Source organism: Ovis aries, chromosome 1, assembly GCF_016772045.2.
Source record: "Ovis aries strain OAR_USU_Benz2616 breed Rambouillet chromosome 1, ARS-UI_Ramb_v3.0, whole genome shotgun sequence".
NCBI classification, from domain to species: Eukaryota; Metazoa; Chordata; class Mammalia; order Artiodactyla; family Bovidae; genus Ovis; species Ovis aries.
This window is the reverse complement of record NC_056054.1, coordinates 100,500,186-100,518,155: the sequence shown is the minus strand read 5'-3', so window position 1 is coordinate 100,518,155 and position 17,970 is coordinate 100,500,186. Positions and strand designations below refer to the sequence as shown.

At 41.7% G+C, this 17,970-nt stretch overlaps 1 protein-coding gene across 7 annotated transcripts in view; it reads right to left on the bottom strand.

Moving 5' to 3' along the window:
* Nucleotides 1-49: 49 nt before the first annotated feature.
* The window catches only part of RPRD2 (regulation of nuclear pre-mRNA domain containing 2), a 96,899-nt gene continuing 78,978 nt past the window's right edge, over nt 50-17,970 (bottom strand). For 2 of the 7 annotated variants that reach the window (XM_060413749.1, XM_060413755.1), the window contains 4 exons: nt 17,079-17,339; nt 14,865-15,065; nt 8,735-11,495; nt 109-1,339 (listed from right to left, as the gene is read on the bottom strand). In XM_060413749.1, coding sequence (XP_060269732.1) covers nt 1,243-1,339; nt 8,735-11,495; nt 14,865-15,065; nt 17,079-17,339 — 3,320 coding nt within the window. In that variant the 3' untranslated portion in view covers nt 109-1,242. Of the gene's footprint in view, nt 1,340-4,855; nt 11,496-14,864; nt 15,066-17,078; nt 17,340-17,970 lie in introns of those variants that run through there. The other 5 variants (XM_042250491.1, XM_027974395.2, XM_027974383.3 and 2 more) reach the window with 3 other exon arrangements.

Here is a 17,970-nt window from a genome sequence, read left to right as displayed (position 1 = left end):
AATATCCATGCCTATTGGTTACTACAGCTGCCACTCCAATCTGGGACCACCTCCAGGAACTCGGAGGAGGAACACCCCACGCAGCACCAGCGGCGGTGTGGGTGGTTCCGCCTGACCGGAAGACCTAAACTGTTACACACGTGGGCAAATCCAGAGACCTGCAGTTTCAGATCAAAAGAGCAGTAAGGTATCCTGCGGCTTCGAGGACAGGGGCAGGAAAATTTCCCAGAATGCAAGCGGAAGAGAAACAGATCGGAAAGGGTAGTCATTTCCTTTTAACCATACTTTACAGTCTTCACTGGCAGGTAGGAAACAGATAAAAGCATATACTTTGAGATAAGACAGATCTAGTGTAAACCCTGGGGATTGTGTCATTTTGGGTAAGTTAACTTCTAGAATTCCCTAGCGGTCCAGTGGTTAAGACTCTGCTCTTCCACTGCAGAAGCCACAGGGAACTGGTCAGGGAACTAAGCGCCCACAAGCCAGGCAATGCGACAAAACCAGACACTCCCAAACAAAATAAACTTCTGAACTTCAATTTTCTTATCTATAAAATGGGAATAATAGTTCTAATTCTGAATTAAGGTTAATTTTATATTGTCTAATATATTGCACAGTACATAGTAATGGGCAACACTAGTGACAAGCTATGAGAATAAATGAACATACCCACTTTGGGGCTAGAGCAAAGAATCTGCAGAAGGCATTCTTTGGCATCCCTTCATACTCATGGTGCTTAAAGAGAGCCCTTTAGAGACCCCTTAATCTTACAGATGAGGAATTTAAGGTCAGAGAAGGTAAGTGGTTTAATGCCAACTGATGCTGGATTCTGAATCCAAGTTTCACATTCTTCTACCACAACAGACTTTCTCTGGTAATAAGAGTTTACTCCCAATACCATTCCTCCAACAGCTCAGAAAGAAGTGCCTAACCCTAGAACCTTAGCTCTCTGCTTCCAACCAAGACTGCCTCTAATTCCCATCCTAGCTCTCCTTTAGCCCTCCCTGCTATATCCAGAACACAGGACTAGGTGTATTTGATTTGTTTTCTATAGTAAAATTGAAACACAACCAGATTTGTAAAGTATGAGGGAAATGGATTTAGGGACAGATGTGAGGTTCTTAGTAATTCCCATTAGTCCCCTCACCTGGGGGTGGGGATGCTTGGTGTAGGTTCTCAAGTTTCCAATGGTGATGTTATCAAGCATTGTGGAGGAAGAGCTGTCATAGAAAGGTGTTTAATCTAAGTTTCCAGAGGTTCTGTCTGGAGAGGCAGCAGTTGATCTGAGTCACAGGCACCACTCCGGATCTTGGCTCCATCTTCTGGCACGTTAGACACCCTGAAATACAAAAAGAAATAGACAAGAGTGTGGAAGAGGAAGATGACTTGTATGTGTGTGAGTTTGGGAGAAGGTTGGGAGACTTTTTAAATGGCAATCAGGAAGTGTGGCAGCAGGCAGAACTCTTCCTATGGCTCTGCGCCAAAAGGGACAGGGAAGTGTCACACTGCATGCAACAAAATGGCAGCTACTCCATAAATAATCATAAATAATTAAGAATATACCGACCACTGTACCGACTTGAAACCCCATAGGACTTGTATACTGACACACACCTTTAACCATTCTGCTTTGGGAGGATAGTAGAGGGATAGTGGGATAAGTAGATTAATTACAGTCACAGACAATAGCTGCCTGCACTCATCCCTCAAACATGTACTGACTACTTGCTATGTGCGATGCACTGAGCTGGGTGCTACGGGATGCCAATCAACTGCTACTTCATCACTTACGTGATCTGGTTTGCAGTGAAGGAAGGAATGTTGTTATTCCATTCCTGCCTGTGTCACAAGCAAGCCAGCAAGCAAGCAGGCAAGAGTAAGCTAGCGAAGGCCAACACATTAACCACTGGGTCTTCACAACTTCTGATCTGTGACTAGCACGTCTCAGCCTCAGAATTTTAGCCAATTAGCCTGCTGGGGAAATATCTGTTGCTAAAACTGCTCCTCCCTTCCACCAGAATATTACTCAACAACCCACTATGTGCCAAGTGCCATGCTTCACTATCTCACTGAATTCCGAGAACCCCAAGTAGTAGTTCTTACAGTCCCTTCAAAATGTTGAAAATGACTCTCAAAGAAGTCAAGCCCCACTCCATCTGAATGCAGGACCAGTGTTATAACACGTTATGCTGTCTCACAGGGACCAGGATCACCACCATGCATCATGTTTGGTAGCTCATCTTTTTTTTTTCTCTCCAGGGAACAGAACTAGGAGCCTTTGGGCCCTAAGAGGCCTTTAATAGGGTGGAGAGAAAGTTAATAAAAAGCCAAGAAAACAGGCAAAGAGGCGTCTTACCAAATAACCTCTACTAGTCTAAGGTTAAGGAAAAAAGCAGAGTTTAGGAAATAATGCCAGAAGGTTTCATAGAAGTCTAGGGAAAAGAACTCCTCAGAAAAGGGTACACTAGACCCTGAATCAATTTTGAGAAAACTCTCAGCTTTACTCCACTCTTAGAATAGACATCCTGTTAGTTACAGCTTTGGTTGAGCAGGTATTGTTTTTATCATCTTTAACTGTTTGTAAAAATTCTCTCCATGGAAAAGTACAGTACATTTCCCTCTTGTTATCAAGAGCAACACATACCTCCAAATTTTCATTCTTAGAAGCAAAATTTCCCTACACCAAAGCGGTAGAAGATATTGAGGGAAAAAGGAGAAATATAAGAAGGTAAAATACAAGAAAGCTTTGTATCATTGCCACCAAATGGTTTTGAGGCCCAAAGAACTAGCAGAGTGGCTAAAGCTACAGTAGGTGCTGTGGGGAGGTTAGGTTAAAAAAATCTTTCCCCCCTTAGTAATAAAGATCTAGGATGGGGCCAAACTTTAACTTTGCTTTAAATATACTACAGAGATAGTCCAGCCAACTTCGCTGAGTAAATTGAGGGGGAGACATTCTAGCCAGAGCATGGGGATAAATTGAAAACAAAACCTTGGGCTCCCCTAAAAAGTCTCTAATAAGATTGTCCTTTCCTAAGACATTTCTTGAGTCGGTACGAGAGAAATACAGCCACCACGCCTTTTAAATGACCCTGGTTGGTCAGTTCAAGAAAACATGAAATCTCCTGAACACAGGAGCCAGTGTCAACTTAAGTTCGATGCTGAAATAAAGTAGCAAAAACAAAGACTTAAGTACCTTGAAGGAAGGTCCTAGATATTATCTGTACAACTATATGGCCCACTACCGAAAATCCAAGATTCCAACGTAATACTTTACTAATCGCTACTGCCCTTGGCAACGATTGGCCGCCTAGAAAACATGAGACCTTGAGTACTGCCTTATGTAGGTGCAAAGGATTTCTAGCCAGGGGAGGAGGAAACCCATCTCCTTTCTACACTTTCCAACTGAAACACCCCAAGAAAAATGTAGGAAGTTTCAAGTCTTATCTCCTCCTTCCCACAAATTAGGTGACAGAGGACTTAATTCTCAAGAAAGGGATCCAGTGGGGAAGGGAAAGGAAGGAATGTTGGAATATCTAATTTGCTAAGAACCCCAGATCCAGGGTGTGCTGGGTTAGTCAACACCGTTTTGAGTCAAACACAAACTGCAGCCTGTTTGTTTCCTCTGTTGGCACTGCTCACTAGCCCCTCCACCCACATCTGTGTTCTCAACTTTTGACTCCTGCCACAGTGATAAAGGAAAAGGATAGGGTAACTGCAATTATCAGTTTCCAAATAGATCTCAGCCTTCTTATCCGGTTCCCCTCAAACTTGTAACTAAGTATTGTTTCTTCTGTCCTCCCCCAGCCCCTAGTTTGTCAGAAATAATTTTACATGGCACTTGCTTCTTTCCTTTAAAGCACATGTGCTTCTTTCTACTTCTACATGGGGGTAGAGCAGGATGTTTACTTAAGAGCCATCTCATGGGTGTCCCTCTTGCAACCTGAATGAGTTATTACTCAGCAACTGTGAACAGCAGCTGACCGGACTTGCCTATACAGTTTACTCATAATCAAGTATGAGAAACACCTCCATACCCTAAAACATACTCTGCCTACATACATGAGGGGGCAACTCATTCCTTCTATACTATATTGGCCCAAATAAAACAATTTTATAGAAGTTGTGTATTTTCAACATGCCCAGAAAGGCTAGTGAGTTCTAAAAGCTGTTACTTCCTTGGGATGGGGACAGGAATCAGGTGGCAAGTCAAGGCCCCAAGTGGGGACCAGGAAGTTAGGGTGAGCCAGATTCCAGAAGCGGCCAGTACAGTGTACACCCCTACCTGCTGGGTGTGTTCCTAGACTGTGCTATTTCTGAAGTGTCTGGTGACATGCGTGCAGTTTCACATATTCAAGGCTGCTATTTAGGGCCTTCTACCCTGCCAGGGATCCAGGCCTGGTCTAGATGCAATGACTCTCTTTACCCCTTTAGCCAACATTTATTAAGCCTCACTGGGTCATGAAAAGGGATGGGGTGAGAGAGGGGTTGAGTGTGGCTTGTTACTGGCAATATGTGAGAAGGGTAGATGTGGGCAAAGAATTGTCCAGAAGGATCCTGACTGCCACTGCCCCAATTTCATGCTTTAAAAATACTTTTTTGCTCACAATCGTACAATTTTTTGGGAAGATGTACAAAATTATCATCCATACAGTATACCCACTTCATTATCAACCACTCCCTGAACATCTTGATCTTGCCCCACCCATTGTCCAAAATTGAACTGCCATAAAGGACTAAACAAAACCCACAAGGCCATAAAGATCTTAAGAAGCTCAGAATGCCTTCAGTGACACTGACTGTGGAAGTCAAAGCGGACAGCTGGACAAGATCAGAGAGGGGAAAAGTCAACCACACAACAAAGGAAACCATACTTTATTAAACAGGAAAACAAAAACATAATATTGGGGGCAAAGAGATTTAAAAAAAAAAGGAATGCCTGGAAGAGAGGAAAGCGCAAGCGGTCGCAAGGCAGGCTTGAGATGGGGGGTCTCTGGCGTGTGTTTGCCTCAGACCTGTGCAGGTGCACACACACCAGCCCCTCTACCCTCCTTGCATGTTTAGACCAAAAGCAAATACAACTGTTATCTTCAGAGATATATTCAGGCTTTTCTTCCTGCATTCCTGTAGCTGGTTTCACCTTCAGCCCTGGACAGTCATGTAGGGTCTTTGCTGGAGAAAACTTAGGTCTTTCCAACAACAGGCCTGTTCCTCAAAGCAGCAGTTTCAGCTTCTGGAGAAGTTCCCTCCTATTTGCATTCACCAGAGAAGCCAGGGGCCCTTGGTCAAAGACCCAAATCTCAAAGAAAAATGTCAAACCTTTAGAACTAGTTATTTTATTAAATGATATTAATACACATTTCAAAAGGATTTCATTGATGTTGCCTCTAAAGCATGTACTTGTTTTGTTTTCCACACTGAACACGTGAGAATATCAATCCAACATATCTAATTTAAATCTTAACAGGCACCCCAGCCCATTCAAAAAAAGGGGGGGAAGAGGGGAGGCAAAAAGGAGAAAAAGCAGTAATTTACAGCGGCTTCAAAACAGTAACAGCTGAAGCTTACTTCTGCATGAACCAGTAACTTCAGGACTGATAGTGAATATTCTGCAATTAGGAGTTTTAGCATATTCACATTATCTAGATAGGTTTGCTGTACCATATACATCACAAACATTGTATTCCTGGGACTGGAAAGGATGAAAGGCCTATTCTCTTATCATTTTACCCTCCCTGGAAACAAACCAAATTCTGTTTATTCTCAACAAAATTTGGGAGGGCAAATGGGAGCAAGGATAGAGGTTGAATCTAAGCTGACTGAAGAGTAAACTTTTACAGAATATTTAAGGACTCAATTTCTGATGTTGTATCACTGAATTTTAAGTGGTACCAGTGTACTCATGCCGCACCCACCGATTCTCTGTCTATGATTTTACAGTGAGCACCAAGAACCTTAGTAACAACTTCGCATTATCTGTTTGCATACTGAATCATGTCCTTGCCAAGACGCACTATACTATGCTTTTAAAAAAATCTTGTTCTGAGGTTGAAATACAAAAGTCAGAGCATGGGCACGGAGTTATAAATCACAGACACAGAAAGAATAAAACCCCTTTGTTTCATGTTATGAATACCAGAATTGTCTTGTTTCACTATATCACATATATATACACATCGTTGTCTTCACTGACTGCTGTAGGCAGATGTCCTTAAAGGTAACAAATAGCTGACAGTTACATACAAATCCTCATTTCAATCCTGAAACAAATGGATTTTGTGGCTTAAAAAAACAAAACACTCCACAGAAACCCAACCCTTAAAGTCCATCTTTTAAAACTGTACAAGGTCTTCCCTTTCATGTACTAGCTATCGTGCTTCTGAGGACAATTAACCTGCCCCAACATTCAGGAAACCACTTTGCTGACCAACCCCCCATTTTCTGATAAAAATCAAATGGTCAGAGAGCCTTTTCAAGTAAACACTACTTTTAGATTACTCGAGAGCAGCAGAAAGAATTCACATTCTTTTATTCTAGAATGAAAAACATCCCACTTAATTTTCTGCAAAAGAAAAAAAAATCTATTTCAGTCTTGAGTTAAAACTTCCTCCCTTTAACCTCCCCCCACCCCACCCTCACACTCTCTTATGCTTTTCTCTAAACAAATGTCTTAGGACTCAGTATAACTGTATTGTTTCTTTGCTTTGCTACACTATATACCTCATCCCACTTACAACATTGTGGTATCATGCATTTTTCTGCAGGGAGAGCTACAGCGCAGAGGCTTGAGAAGGTCAAAGGACGAACAGCTGGCCTAAGACCAGAAATGCATTAGGAAGATGGAGGACTCCATGTTTTGGAGAGCCCAAACAAGTAACATGGAATAAGTTACACAAAAACTCCCAAACTATGATGCACACCTGGTTTGAGCTGCTCTTTTACCTGCAAAGCAAGCTTATTCTGAGACAAAGAATCATCTTCTGTCACTACACTGCCCACGCTCTCCCATCTGTAAAACTTCACCGGGTGAATCCAAAGCAATCCCTACACTTCCTACAGTTACTTCTACACTAACTTGGAAGAAAATATGAAACTTGCTAGGATTTCCTTTTATAGTCTTTTACTCTTCTGGCTGGAGATTACCAGTGTGTACTTTACGGTAAGACACTAAATTAAAAAATGTAGTAAAGCAACATTTGCTTTTCAGTGTCCCTAAACACTCAAAGCGCAGTGATTGTCTTTTCCCAGTACTAGCTGTAGAAATACAAATAAGGAGCTTTTCAGTTCAGGGAGAAAAAAAGCACTTTTTTTTTTTTTCATGTAAAATGACTAAGGGCATAAACATTTTCTATTGAGAGTGGGAGGTAAGGATAAGGTGTGAGCCTTGAAATGTGACAGGTCATTATCCACAGAGTGGGGTAAATTTAAACTAATCAGGTCCTCCTGTGTGTCTGCAAGGATATGTGTAACATCCATTTGTCACTAAGACAGAACTAAAGAGGTATAAAGAAAGATGCTACTAAACTACCTCCTTCAGAATACCAAGAGGGGTGAATACAGGACTAGGTCAAGGGTAAAAGATAAAGACAAATACTTTCCTTTCCCCATAGTTAACTTTTGGTGATAACTACCAACAAATGTTACATTAGGGAGGCACCATGGTAAAAATGTCTACTTAAAAAAAAAAAACACAACTGGGATAATATCAGAATGTTTCAGTTGCACCTCTGTATCTACTGTCAAGTACAGTGACTTTCTGGGTAGACTAGAAATGCAGACGAGAAAACTGAGGGAGAAAAAGTCAATGAAAAAAAAAAAGCAGCAGGAAGCAAGAGCTTGATGCCAGATATGTGAAACCACCTCAGAAATATGTTTATGACAGATGGCCAAGTCAGATCACACCATCAATGGCTCCTCTCTGTCTGTACTGCAGTTACTTATTCTTTTAATTTTAATATACCTGGCCCTCTTTCCTCTAATCAAAGGAGGAAAATTCCTTACTAGGATAAAATGAGGTCCGTATTTCCTTAAAGTTGTTGCCTGATAGAACCTCAGAAGAGGCTAAATTAAAAAACAAAGGCTTAGACTTTGGGAGAAAGGTCAAGAACTCAACTTCCACATGCCTTTTAAAACAAAAGAAAACCCTCAAATAACTTGACAGGTCCGAGGTCTCCCACATCTCCTCCCCTGCAACATCTCTTGGCTGTCCGCAGGCCACAGAGCACACAGGGAAGACAGCCAGACGGCTAACAGCAGGTAACTGAGCTGGAGAGAGAAGGGGACAAGAATCCCTCCATTGACCACGTGAGAAGCCAAGCCCCAAATGACATCCCAACATTGCACATGGTATTATCTGTACTGATGGAAGTTTTATTTCAAATGTAGTAATACTCTTCAATAGATGGGGGAAAATAAATTTGTTCTCCTCCCCACCCTTCAAACCCCCAGCCAAATGAAGTGGCTTTAGTTGTGTTTCTTTGGCCCCCACCCCCTTAAAATACAAACATCTTGGAAAAGGTAGGTATAAGTGCAGTGGGTGGGAGGACTGGATGGAATAGTGAAATGTAAGCATATAAACTTTTTAATTTGGAAGGGAGGTCCTTTGTCATAATAAAAAAAAAGAAAGAAAAAATAGGTCAAAGGAGGGAGAACAAATAAAAACAATGATAATAAACCAAACTCCTACTTCCAACGCTCTCTACTGTTCAAATGCCTTTCCCTTAGTTTCCATCAGTACCTGGGAGGGAAGAATGGGCGTTTTGGTGCAAAGAACGGAGGGCCCCTAGCGAAAGGTGGCCTGGGTCTCTTTAAACTGTGGAAAGGGTCTCTGCTGAGAAAAGGCTCCCTAGGCCGGAAGTCTGGCCGGGGACTCCGCAAGATCATACCACTCCGGTTGATGGCGTCTCTGTGCGAGGGACCCAAGGGGGGGCCACTGCTGCTGTTGCCGCCTCCCCCACCTCCTCCTCCATGGGCTGGGCCCAAGTGCTCCAAAGAATGGGAGGGCAGGCTCAGGCTCTCGCGCACACGGCTAAGGCCGGGGCCGTTGAGGTCCCGCTGGGTGGGGGCCCCATGGTCCCTGGGTCCTGGGAGCACCCCGAAATGATCAGCCAGGGTCCCCTGAAGGAGGGAACTATGGTCCTTGGGAAACACTGCCACGGCCCCCGCCACTCCGTGCTCTGCCAGTGGTGGGGCTGGGAAGGGCACAACCCCAGAGCGGTCACCAGGAGGTGGAGGAGGAGGAGGAGCAGAAAAGGGGACGCCACTCCCGCCACTGCCGCTATGCTCCCCGGGGGGCGGAGGAGGGGGTGGGGTGGGGAAAGGAACTCCGCCGTGCTCCCCAGGAGGTGGGGCAGCGTGGGCCAGGGCTGCCTCCTTTGCGAAGGGGTTCGAAAGATCCACAGAGGGTAGATGAGTAGGTGCATCTCGAGAGAAGATACCACCATGATCCTTAGGAGGGGCGGGTGGGGCAGATGATGGCCCCACTGGCTCTCTCTGGAAGGGTGTCCCATGATCCAAGGGGGATGGGGGGAGATGATGCTCAAATGTTGAGTTGAAACTGTTGGAACGGAAGCTGCCGACACTTTCCTGAAATTGGGGTGCTCGTTCTTTGTATGGTGCTGTTTTAAAGCCAGTGAGGCCTCCGCTGCCCCCACCCCCAAGGGATGCCAACTCAGAGGCACTTGAGGGGCCATTGTCAAAGGAGCCTCCTGAGGTGCTCAGATCAAACCAACCCACCCTGGAAGCCTCACGCCCATGTCCTCTATTTCCCTTCCCAGGGACTCGGATGGACTCTACAGTCTGTATTGGCTCGCCTGACATCCTCCTATTGGATGCGTTATGATAACCCAAGGTTTCTATAGGGGCCCCCTTCTCTTCGGTACTATCAGGCAAGTCTAAGCAGGAGGAGGAGACTCGAGTCTCTATGCGATAGTGCTCTTCTTGTTGCTGCTGATCGGCGGCCGTCAAGCTGAGCTGGGCAAGGTTTGACAGGCTGACACCATCATTTGAAGTACCCTTGTTGGGGGCCTGGCCAAAATGTTTATCATCTGAGGGCTTTCGTGAGGCATTCTTAAGCATATTCTTAAACTCAATCGTCGACGTGGTGGAAATGGTAGAGGCCAGGACTTTCTCTACACCTGACGTGGGTGGGTGGCCCGTGGGGGCGGCAAGGGTATTCTGCGGAGAGAAAAGGGACCGATGTGGGACTGGGTGAGGAGAGTCTGGGTACTGCTTCTGCGGCAAAGTGAGATGCCCCGTGGCAGACTGAGACAAGCTATTGTGGTTGGAGTCAGGGGTGAAAAATGAATCATTCTTACTCGGCGATGGTGACCGGTCAGACCCCGCTTCATTCCCTCTGACGCCGAAGGCACTAAACAGCCCAGGGGGAGACGAAAGCCGGCCACAGTTCTCACTAGAGTCCAGGAGGGCCCGCACAGATGCAGGAAAGGCAGACTTTACCCCAAATTCTTGACCCCTGTGGCTATAACTGGACAGGATTGGCTGGTACTCAGTGGTATCAGAAAGCTTGCTTGATTTCAGGATAGACTTGGCTGGTTTCTTCTCTAGGTTCATCATGGCAGATGGTGGAGGCCCTGAATACTCGAAATCTCGGTAATCTTCATCTTCCTGGAAAGAAGTATCTGGATAGAACTTCTCCTGTGAAGAGTCCATCAGAGAAGACGGTCTCTCCATTCCATCGGAAGGCTGCTTATAGGGGGAGTCACTGCCCAAGCCAAAGGGCCGAAACGTAGACACAGAACTGGAGAGCTCTCGGGGGAAGCTTTCCTCTCTCCCAGGGGGTGGTGATCTTGTACTGCTGGGTGTTGAGGAACCAGGGCTAATGATCTTGGAAAGCAGGGACATGGTATCCACACTGCTGGACGTGGGCTTGTCCATCATCTCATCCTGAGTGGGCGTCCCACTCCGTTCATCCCGTACCGGGGTTCCATCAATGTTGTCGACTGATGTGCTAGTAGGGCCACGCTGGAAGTCTGATGGATGGCTTTCGGCTGGAGCACTGGATCCCAAACTGCTCAGGATCGGGATGTTTAAGTTTAAGCCACTGAAACCAGGATTACCTTTTAAGAAGTTGTGGATCTTCATTTCCAGGCTTGGGGAGGTGGACTCTGACTCCAGCTTTGGCTTGGAGGCCTCTGAGGACTGGCACATGGCAACTTCAGTAGGTGGTGCAGCAGGGCTAGTGTTGTGGTTACCTGTGAACCCCAGAGTGTTGGAGGGGAGCTTGAAAGTAGTGCTTGGGAGCCCTGGGCTTTGCCCAATTGAGGTCTTGCTGGCTGATGTTGACGAGACTTCAGAAGTTGAGGAATTAGGAGAATAGTTGAAGCTTTTGGGAATAAAGGACTGGGTATTGGAGGGCAGGTTTCTTCCTTTTATGCTAGAGACTGTGGTGTTAGCAGGGGAAGCTGAAGTGCTCTGGGGTGTCGTTTCGCTGGATGGAACTGGGTTCCCAGTAACACTCTGAAGTAAAGATGACAGGCCTGTAGAAACAAAGATTAGAGAAGTTAAGAACAACAACTCCCTACTTTCCAATGAAAACAATGTAGGCTGATCAGATATTCATTCCAGTGGGAACTAGACAGACATTAAAATATGAGATCAAAGGGATTCAGAACAAACAAGTAATGGCTAAATGTCACAGAAAACACTGGTCTGATTTATCAATATAAGGAGAGCAAATTACTGAAATATTTCTAGTAGTCATGAAACAAGGCCAACATGGCAAAAATAAAAGGCAACAGGAAGAGGGAGATTTTAGTGTCAGAATCACTCAGAGTTTAAACAAGACAAAGCAGGAAAAGAAAGGGGGCATAATTATCTGTAAAATAACACTTTAAGCCAGTATTTCTTAATGTTTGGTCTGCGGAATTGTTTCTCTAAACGCAAATAGATATTCTGCCCTATCCTTCCTTTCCAACTTCCGCAACTGTCTCTAATTAGTTAATGTACAGTTATTCTTAGGACAGAGAGAACGACATGCAAATTGTAGGGACTTATGTGACCTGTGATTTTTTTTTTAAGAAGCATATCTTGCTGGATTGGTGTAATATTTGGGGAAAGGCTTCGGTTGTAAAATTTTTAGTTGTAAAATGTAGCAATAATAAATATACATCTATACACCACAAAGCTTATAGAATTAGACCTTTGGGGACACTGATCCTTTGACAAGAAGACACACCAATCCCCTTCTTATAGCTTGGAAAATCCAAGGATTATTGGTCTATACATGTTGACACTGAGGAGATCCAACTCTACTTGCTGACAGACAAAACATTCTCAGAGCACCAAGAAAGGATTCTCTGGGGGCAAAGGCAGGCTGAAGTCCACCAAAGCAAACTGCTCCTGTAGAAAATTTCTTAAAAAAACATTTGACAAAAGAAATAACAGAAGGTTCTTTATTTATAATCCAATCATATTTTGAAAAATTTACTCAATTTCTGGTCACAAATGAAAATTTTACATACACTTCACCTGAATTAATAGCTTTCAGTTGTAAACTAAAACTGTTCCTTCATAATGATATATGAAAGAAAATAATATTTCATTTGATATTTCAATTATTGTTTCTTTAAAATTTCAATTTTTATCCTTATTTGCTAAGAGATTTAAGGTCTTAAGAATTTTAAGGCTGTTCCATCTTTGCAGCGTTTTCAAATGCCACCCACTTCTAAACAATGATGCATGGCTTTTATTATTATCCAATATTTGAAAAATCCAAATAATTAAAGCACAGTTTATTTTCATTGCTATCCTCCTGAAAAAAAATCCGTATTTAATTAAAAAAAAAATCTCCCTGGCTATACAATTTTCCTCTTCTTAATAGTGTAATTCTTAACAGCAACTGCTTTTATCAGAATCAGAAGTCTTGAAGCACTGGAAAGTGATAATATCATATGATTTTAAAATGATATTCCAGCATATCTTTCAGATGTTGTGAAAGGAATTCTTCAAGAGATCATCTTCTTAACATAGATACTACTCAGACTTCTGGTAATAGGGAAAATATTACACTCTTACCACTAAATATTACTTTACTTCAATCTTAAACCATACACTATGGTGTCTGCCCACTGAAGTCATTCTTTTGTGCTGAAAATATCACTAAGGGCTGTAGGTGAGACATTGAGAGCAAAGTTCTAAGAGATTTCCTTGATGGTCATTGAAGAAAGGTATCTATTTAAGTTGTCAGACACAGTCCTCTTAAAAGGTAAGGAAATTTCCACTTTCCATGAGGAACTCAAAGGTGGTGAACTGCCCTGTTACTCCACAAAGTTTTTTTTCTGAGAGTCCCACTTTTTATTCTGTCACAACACACCTAGTTCTGTTCAAATTTTGCCTGATTAGAAGATCTACATCATATTGTTTTAACAATCTGCTCAAAGAAAAAGCTTCTTAAGATCTATGTATTATATCTATGTAGGAAGTTAAAATGCAAGTGAGTTTAAGGTTTTTACTGTAATTACAGAATGATAATAGAAGAGAAACTAGAAAGGAGAAATCATCAATGCCAATCTCTCAAACTACTTATCCCTGAAATTAGCAGTGCGAGTTGCACTGTAGCATCAATTCTTTTGCTGGTGCCAGTATGTAGAGGTGTGGATTATTATTTAGTAGGGTTGTCATGTGTAACAAAATTCTCTTATATTCTAAGACAAAGTTCACTAAAATACAGTGCTCGGCGGATCCACTTATAGAAGTACAGGAAATAAGAAAATGAACAGATACTTGTACTGCTGCTCTCTATTCATATAAAGTGGGATCTCAGCACCACTGACATTGTGGGTTGTATACTTTGTTGTTGGGGTTCTCCTATGCACTGTAGGATTAAGCAGCATCCCTGGCTTCTACCCCTCAAATGGAGTAGCTCCCCACCTCAACCCCAGCTGTGACAAACAAAAATGTCTTCAGACACAGCCAAATGTCCCCTGGAGACTTCTGGTGAAGAACTACTGATGCAGAGTAAATCACTATATTGAAGCTGTAATTCACTGCATAATTATACTCAGTTAGTATTTGAAGGATCTGAGAACAAAGATCAAGGTAAGCTTTATGAAAAAATGTTAGAAGCAAAAAAAAAAAAAAAAAAAAGCAGCAGACAGTTTTAGGCATAAAACATAATTAGCAAAGCTGAATAGAGAGATTCAAACAAGAGATAATAGGTAGGTTTCCCTGGTGGGAATCTGCCTGCAATGCAGGAGACTTGAGTTTGATCCCTGGTTTGGAAAGATCCCTGGGAGAAGGGAATGACAACCCATTCCAGTATTCATTCTTGCCTGGGAAATCCCATGGAAGGAAGAACCTAGCGGGCTACAGTCTCATGGGGTTGCAAAGAGCTGGACATGACTGAGCAACTAATATTTTCAATAGGTAGTCAGAAAACAGAAAAAGGTATGGTATCTATAGAGGCCATTTGGACATTAAAAAGGAGATAATCATGTCTTCTAAGATTTCTGATAGCAGACTGATCTTTTTTATTGTTTTTAGTTTCAGTTAACATTAAAATATGTAAAATTCAACACATACTCACCTATACTAACAGTATGGGATAAATAAGTGAAAGAATACTGGACTCGAGTCAAGAAATCTGGCTTAGTCTCAACTCCTCTAAAAAGACTGATGTGTGACCTTAACCTGGTCACATCACCTCAGCGAGCTTAAATTTCCTCACCCAAGGAGGGGATTAGACTAGAGCATATTTAATAAAGTCTGTTTCTTGACATTTCAAAATTCTATAAATGAACTAACTGTGTTATATATTTCATGGCTTTATATTTCTCAGAAATGGTATCCAGGATTAAGCCAGAGACAAACATTCACAGTTCAAACCCCTCTGGCACATGTCAGTTTACCTTGCAGTGCAGGGGCTGACTGTGTCTGGGTTTTGGAAAGAGCAGACAAAATGCTCTCTGGGGTGATCTCCACCTTCGAGAGGATGTTTGCCAGAGGGTTGTGAGAGGCTGCTGTGGCAGGTGCAGGTGTTTTCAGGCCACTGGTGAGGTTGCTCGGGCTTGTAGGAGTTCCTGGAGAAGGTCTTGATGCAGGACTGACCCCTGGTGGCAGAAAGATCAACTCAAGAATACGCAATTCAAAATGACCTTTAAATGCACGACACTTTCCAGTCACTGAATTGAGTCTGAGATGTCTCATAGGAATTCTTCTGTGCATGATCCACTAGTTGTCCATTGCATATACAAAGAAAAAATCTGAAAATTAAGACTTGCTCCTGTCTACTTGGAACACCATTAAATTAGACAAACATCAAGTTTTTTTTCATATGTATTTACTAGCTTTCAGAGCCCCAGAAGAAAGAGATTAGAGAACCTATTTCTTTTTTCTCTACCAAATGACACCTACACATCAGACTTCTGTAAGTGCTCAATAAATACTGATGGTTAATTATGATCAGACTTGGTCATTGAATAATTCTATGAGATAAATAAGTTATTTCCTTCTACATGTACTTTTAATACAAGCAATCTTTACATTTTTAGATTTTGAAACACTGGGTTAATTTTTAACAGGAAAAAAGGTATATAAAGAGAAAGTCATTTTTATTTTTTAATATAGACAGGTATTTAATAAAGAAAAAATTACTGATGAACAAATGAAAGAAAATTTTACACCTTTAATGAAAGGAATGCAGATTCCAACAAACAATTTTTTCTAAGAATTTGACAAAGTATAAAACAAAACTAAATTGTGTTGGAAAGACTGAGAAACAATGGGAACTTTCATATAGTTGGTACACAAAATAGTACATATTTTGGAGATTGTTTTAGTCATAAATAATTAAAAAACTTACATGCTGATTTTTTTGAGTCTTTATCTTTTAGAAATAAATATTTAATTATTTATGAAGAAATGAAATAATTGGGCTTTTCTTCAAAAAATAATCAGGACTGGAGAGGACACAGCAGAAACAAGACTGGCCATGTGTTTATACTGTTGAAGATGAGTGATAAGCATATACAAGGGCTCTACTTTGTAAATTTTCATTAAGATTTCCATTTTAAAAAAAAGCCCTATTTAAAGTTCCTTTTAAGAAGGGTTGTGCACACATTTTTAGCATCAAGGTTGTTCATTAAGTATTCTTTACAATAGCGAAAAACTGCAAACATACTAGATGGTCTAATAATAAATAATATAAACTACTGAATGCCGTATAGCTACCAGATGATGTAGATGAATATTTAATGACTTACAAAAATGTTCACGATACGGAGTTAAATTTTTAGTAGCTGATTTCAAAACAGTACAGCTGTCCCTCAGTATCAATGGGCGGCTGGTTTCAGGACCCCTGAATATACCAGAATCTGTGGATGCTCAAGTCCCTTATAAAATGGCAAATAGTATTTGCATGTAACCTATGCGCATCCTTCTATATACAGTACCTATGTGTGTATATACTTACTTACATGCCACACGGCTTGCTGGATCTCAGTTCCCTGATTAGGGACTGAACCTGGGCCATGAAGGTGAAGGTGCCTAGCCCTAAGCACTGGACTGCCAGAGAACTCCTCATTCTTCCATATACCTTACATCATCTCTAGATTTAGTTATAATACACATTACAATGTAAATGCTATGTAAGTAATTGCCAGGGCAAGGCAAGTTCATGTTTTGTTTTTTTGCAACTTTCTGAAAAAAAAAATTCCCCCCAAATATTTTCAATCCATGGTTGGTTGAATCCATGAATGTGGAACCTGAGCTGCAGAACTCATGAATATGGAGAACCAACTGTATATGCGATACCCTTCAACTATTTCCCCTCCCAATGCTTCAATTATTGACAGAAAACGCAAATATTTCACTTTCCCACACACACATACTTGAAAGGTTAATAAACAGCAGTGAATTCCTTTGGGGTGGCAGGCTATGAAGATTTATTCTTTTAATTTATTTTCTAATTTTTCTATAGTGACCATGTATTGTATTTTTTTTTGTATTTTTATTTTATAATTAAAAAATTACTTTTAATTAGAAAACAAAAACAAAACTCAGATTGATGGTTCAATTAGAAAGATAGAAATAGGCTTTTTATTTTTTTTACTAGGCCTACTTACCAGTATTTTTCATGACTGATGTCAGGCTGCTAAGGATGGAACTGATCTTTGCCAGGTCCACATTAGCTAGGTTTGGCAAAGCCAATGCTGGAGTAGGGGAGAGAAGAGAAGCGTTCACAGGCTTTGGAAGAGGTGGGGTTGCTGCCATGGTCACAGGTGCTGGAGTACACGAAGAGGCTTTGGAGATACTTTCTGTTGGCTTTGTGGGTACAGCAGTGGATACAGTTGACTTCTCCACAGGTTTTTCCTTCCTGTCCTCTACTGTTTTAAAAAAAGAAAAGAGATGATATTGCATCCAATTGCTTTCCAGAGTCTGCTTCCAATGCAGAATCACATGTCCTAATATTTCCTAAAATGTACTATGATTTATTAGAGAAAACTCATTCATGATTTTTTTTAAAAGTCATACTCTTAATAATTCATGAAACTTCTCACCATTAGTATCTGCTTAAACTGAATTTTCCAACTGCATGTTTTTATTTATTTATTTATTTGGCTGTGTTGGGTCTTAGTTGTGACATGTGGACTTATGTCCTGAGACATGTGGGATCTTACTTCCCTGACCAGGAATCGAACATACATCCCCTGAATGGCAAGGCAAATTCTTAACTACTGGACCACTAGCGAAGTCCCTCTATAGTATCTTTTATTTTACTTTTTAATGATTTCTTCCATGTTAGTATCTGTGTACTGAATTTGCACATTTCTGGAAGCATGTTATTATTTGGCGCACATTTGTGTTTTTTCAGTAATGTTTATGTCATAAACTGTCTTGTCTTTTTTCTGCCATTAACCTGGGAGCTTCTTAAGAGACAGAAACTCTGTACATACGTTAGTGTACTTTCCTTTGGCCTCCTGAAATTGGTCTACTGGGGGTAAAATCAGACACTAA